Source organism: Zerene cesonia, chromosome 24 (assembly GCF_012273895.1).
Source record: "Zerene cesonia ecotype Mississippi chromosome 24, Zerene_cesonia_1.1, whole genome shotgun sequence".
NCBI classification, from domain to species: Eukaryota; Metazoa; Arthropoda; class Insecta; order Lepidoptera; family Pieridae; genus Zerene; species Zerene cesonia.
The window spans coordinates 2,362,095-2,365,553 of record NC_052125.1 but is presented as its reverse complement, the minus strand read 5'-3'; the positions used below and the strand labels follow the sequence as shown (position 1 = coordinate 2,365,553).

At 31.9% G+C, this 3,459-nt stretch overlaps 1 protein-coding gene across 1 annotated transcript in view; it reads right to left on the bottom strand.

Moving 5' to 3' along the window:
* Nucleotides 1-2,538, bottom strand: part of LOC119836508 (protein CDV3 homolog) — a 5,534-nt gene extending 2,996 nt beyond the window's left edge. The window contains exons 1-2 of the mRNA XM_038361870.1: nt 2,210-2,538; nt 112-276 (exon numbers count right to left, since the gene is read on the bottom strand). Of these exons, the coding sequence (XP_038217798.1) occupies nt 112-276; nt 2,210-2,386 (342 nt within the window). The 5' untranslated portion in view covers nt 2,387-2,538. The remainder of the gene's footprint in view (nt 1-111; nt 277-2,209) is intronic.
* Nucleotides 2,539-3,459: the final 921 nt, after the last annotated feature.

Below are 3,459 nucleotides of genomic sequence, written 5' to 3'. Positions count from 1 at the left end.
CTCAAAGTAAATTATATCAAAAATTCAAGTTTTAATCTCAAATTCGCATTTACCCTACCCATTTTCTTGGACTAATCTAGGACGGTTTTGATAGGTATGAGTAAAACTCACAGGTTTGTTCCACGGTCCCTTGTTCTTAGGATTGTCAGGCATGGAGTCTTCCGTGGAGGAATCCCGTCCCGACTCTTGCACTCCTGCGCTGCCCTGCAGCACCTGGATCTTGAGACCTGTGTAATCCTTCACTGGCTCCTCGTACTCCTTCCATTCTTCCTCTTCCTGTGTTTAATAATAATAATAAGGCATATAGTTGGATATACTAATTGCATACAAAATTTACAAAAATGCAGTTAAAAGGAAAAAGTGTGTACAAAGAGTGATCTTATCACAAGGTAGCAGTTTCTTTACGTAATAAATTATTTATTAGTGATGTATTTCTCCATAAGCACATTCTTTGTACCATAACATTTATAATAAAAAAAATTGTTAATAATTAACAGTTAGTCTGCTTAGCAACACATTTGGTGATTAATTTTTATTTAAATATAATTGATGTAATTAACACCTAACATATCTTAATGATGGATACAATATATGTATTTTGGATTTGTATGATTGCCAGTGAAATAGCTTATGTAATATTTGATACTTTAATTAAAAAATTACAAGGTTGGTTGAGAAGAAGAATCAAATTTTTTTTTTCATACATTTATCCATCTATACTGGCAATGCAACCTTCATATTTTTGTATGTTTGTAACCCTTTCAGGCATAAACCACTGGACCGATTTAAAAAAAATTCCTTCACCATTAAAAAGCTGCCACTTCACTGAGTGACATATGTGTATATAACATGGGCAAAGCCAAGGCAAACAGCTAGTCTTCTATATGTCTATAATTTTACATAGAAAACAAGCAAATAAGGAGCATTTTCTTAAAATAAATACTATCTAGATCAAGCCCCTGAAGTCTTCTGCATACAAACTTTCATGAAAAAATGGGAGAGCCATTTTCCGAGAGTCCGATCAAAAAACATGTACAACTTTTCTGCTAATAATGTGAATATCCTATCTACTTATATTATAAATGCGAAAGTTTGTAAGGATGTGTGTGTATTTGTTGCTCTTTCACGCAAAAAAACTACTGAACCTATTGCAATAATATGTGGTACGTAGACAGCTGGACAACTGGAATAACATACAGGCAACTTTTTATCCCGATATTCCTACAGGATTTCCTACTTATGCGGGTGAAACCGCGGGGCGCAGGTAGTTTACTATAATGTTATACCATTAAACTGTTACTATTGTATTTTGCAATATCACTACAAAACTTATTACTTATCAATATATAAGTTGGATGCAGACACCAAATCAAAATTAATTATACATACTACATTCAACGTCTTTATATATAACTGATTTAAAAATGCTGGGCATATCAAGTATACTAATTGGCTATGGTAAATTGTAAAAATTATGATTTATTGTATGATAGTAAATTGAAAAATATTTATAAGAATACAGACGATTACAATTATTAAATTGTATATAAATTGACTGTCCTAGTTATTACATTTCAAGTGGGATAACACATGACTCATTCTTTATTTATTATTACACATGTACACTTATCATTTGTACAATAGGTATTCTGTTATATATAAACATAAACTAAGTATGTACTTTACATAGCTGCTATAATATCAAAGAATACTATCTGCTGCTGAGAGAAGAACAAGGATTTCTATTGAATACATTACTGATAGTATCAGCTACTTCGTGACTTTGAAATTGCAATTACGAGTGTACAATGAAAGCGTATGTAGGTCAATATTATCTTTAAAAAAAAATAATTTTACTATATTCTATTGTAAGGTGATTTATTTTTATACTAGCATGTTTTGGCTGCTCGTTAATTATAAGGAGAAAGTGAGTGTACTTGATAGTAGCCATAATATATTATTTAAAAGGAAACAAAAGCAATTTTCGTGATCACTTGTTAACCTTTAATTTAGGCCAAAGGAGTGTCAGTGTCGTGTCAATGTGGGAATCTGGTCGAAGTGTTTAGTCAATGTCGACGTGCTGAATGCCGAACTTTGCATGAAAACTAAACGAGCTTTTATAGTCAATCTGATGATAAGTTACTATTTAAGCACCTGCATTTGACGTATAATAATCTACACTTCCGACTTGATTTTTACGTTTACTAACCGGTCCTCGTCCAGTCTCTTCGCCTTCTTGTGCCGGTCGTTCCTTCTTAGGTCTCACATCCGTTTTCTGTTTGGTGTCATCCAATTTTTTCGCAAGTTCATCAGCCGTCGCAAACTTTTTGACCGACTTTGACTTTTTGCGATCTTTTTTCGCGAAGAAGTCGTCCAAATCAGCCATGTTTAATTTTGAATTGCAACGTGAATGATTATGTATAACGTAAAAAACAGCAATATTTGAATAAAATAAATGGGGGAAATATGTGATTAATCCCCCGGAATGATTTTTGTGGCAAGCGTGGCCGACTGTTTCTTTTTTTTTAATTAAATGGCAGGATGATATGTTGCCATCTTTAATTTCATAGACAATTATAATAAACGACTTTTCTACCACATTCTACTATTTGCACAATATTTTATATAGTGATTTTCTAAATTAAAATAAAATCAGTATTCCATTATATGTTCTCTTCTTCACTTCTTACTGTAATTTATAAATTTCAACATTTTGTCGGTCATTTTTGTTAATATGTACTAACCTCCCTATACTGTGAAATACAGATAAAAAAAAACTTGTTTTAAATCCGTTTTATTTCGTAAACTCCACTATAAAAAATCTTTAATTTAAACTAGATGGGAAAATATATATTTGTAAGATATTTTTAATTTTAACATGTGCTTATTACATACAAAATAGTGTAAGAAATATTGATAAATAGGTATTGAACTTAAAATGATCAAATCAATGAAAAAATCATATTCATATTGAGACACAACAATAATGATTGTATACAAGATAAAAATATATTATAACTGATTTAACAATGGCTAATAAATAATGAACTGAGTATGTTTTCCTCCGACGCGAAAGTGGACAGGAAAAATAAAACGAAATATAATCCAACTAAATGGTAAGGCAACAAAGGAACAATTATAAGCAGACTTCATATTTCAGTACGAAATCACCCATTGAATTCAAACGGATTATGCTTACTTTATCAGTAACCACACCTCAGACCGGTCGGATCGACATACGTCGATAGTCAATATCCTTATCTAATCTACCTGGTAAAGGACTCATTTTTAATAAATTTTCAATTCTAAAATGTTGGGTACCGTGGCAAGAACAACTCTTCTTGGAAGGAATGTTATGAGAAATTTCATTAGGAATGGATCTCATGGGGGTGTTCCTGGTGAGGTAAGTTATGATTACGTAATATTCTGTGGAGTGTTAAATTTGGGGAGGGGGGGGGG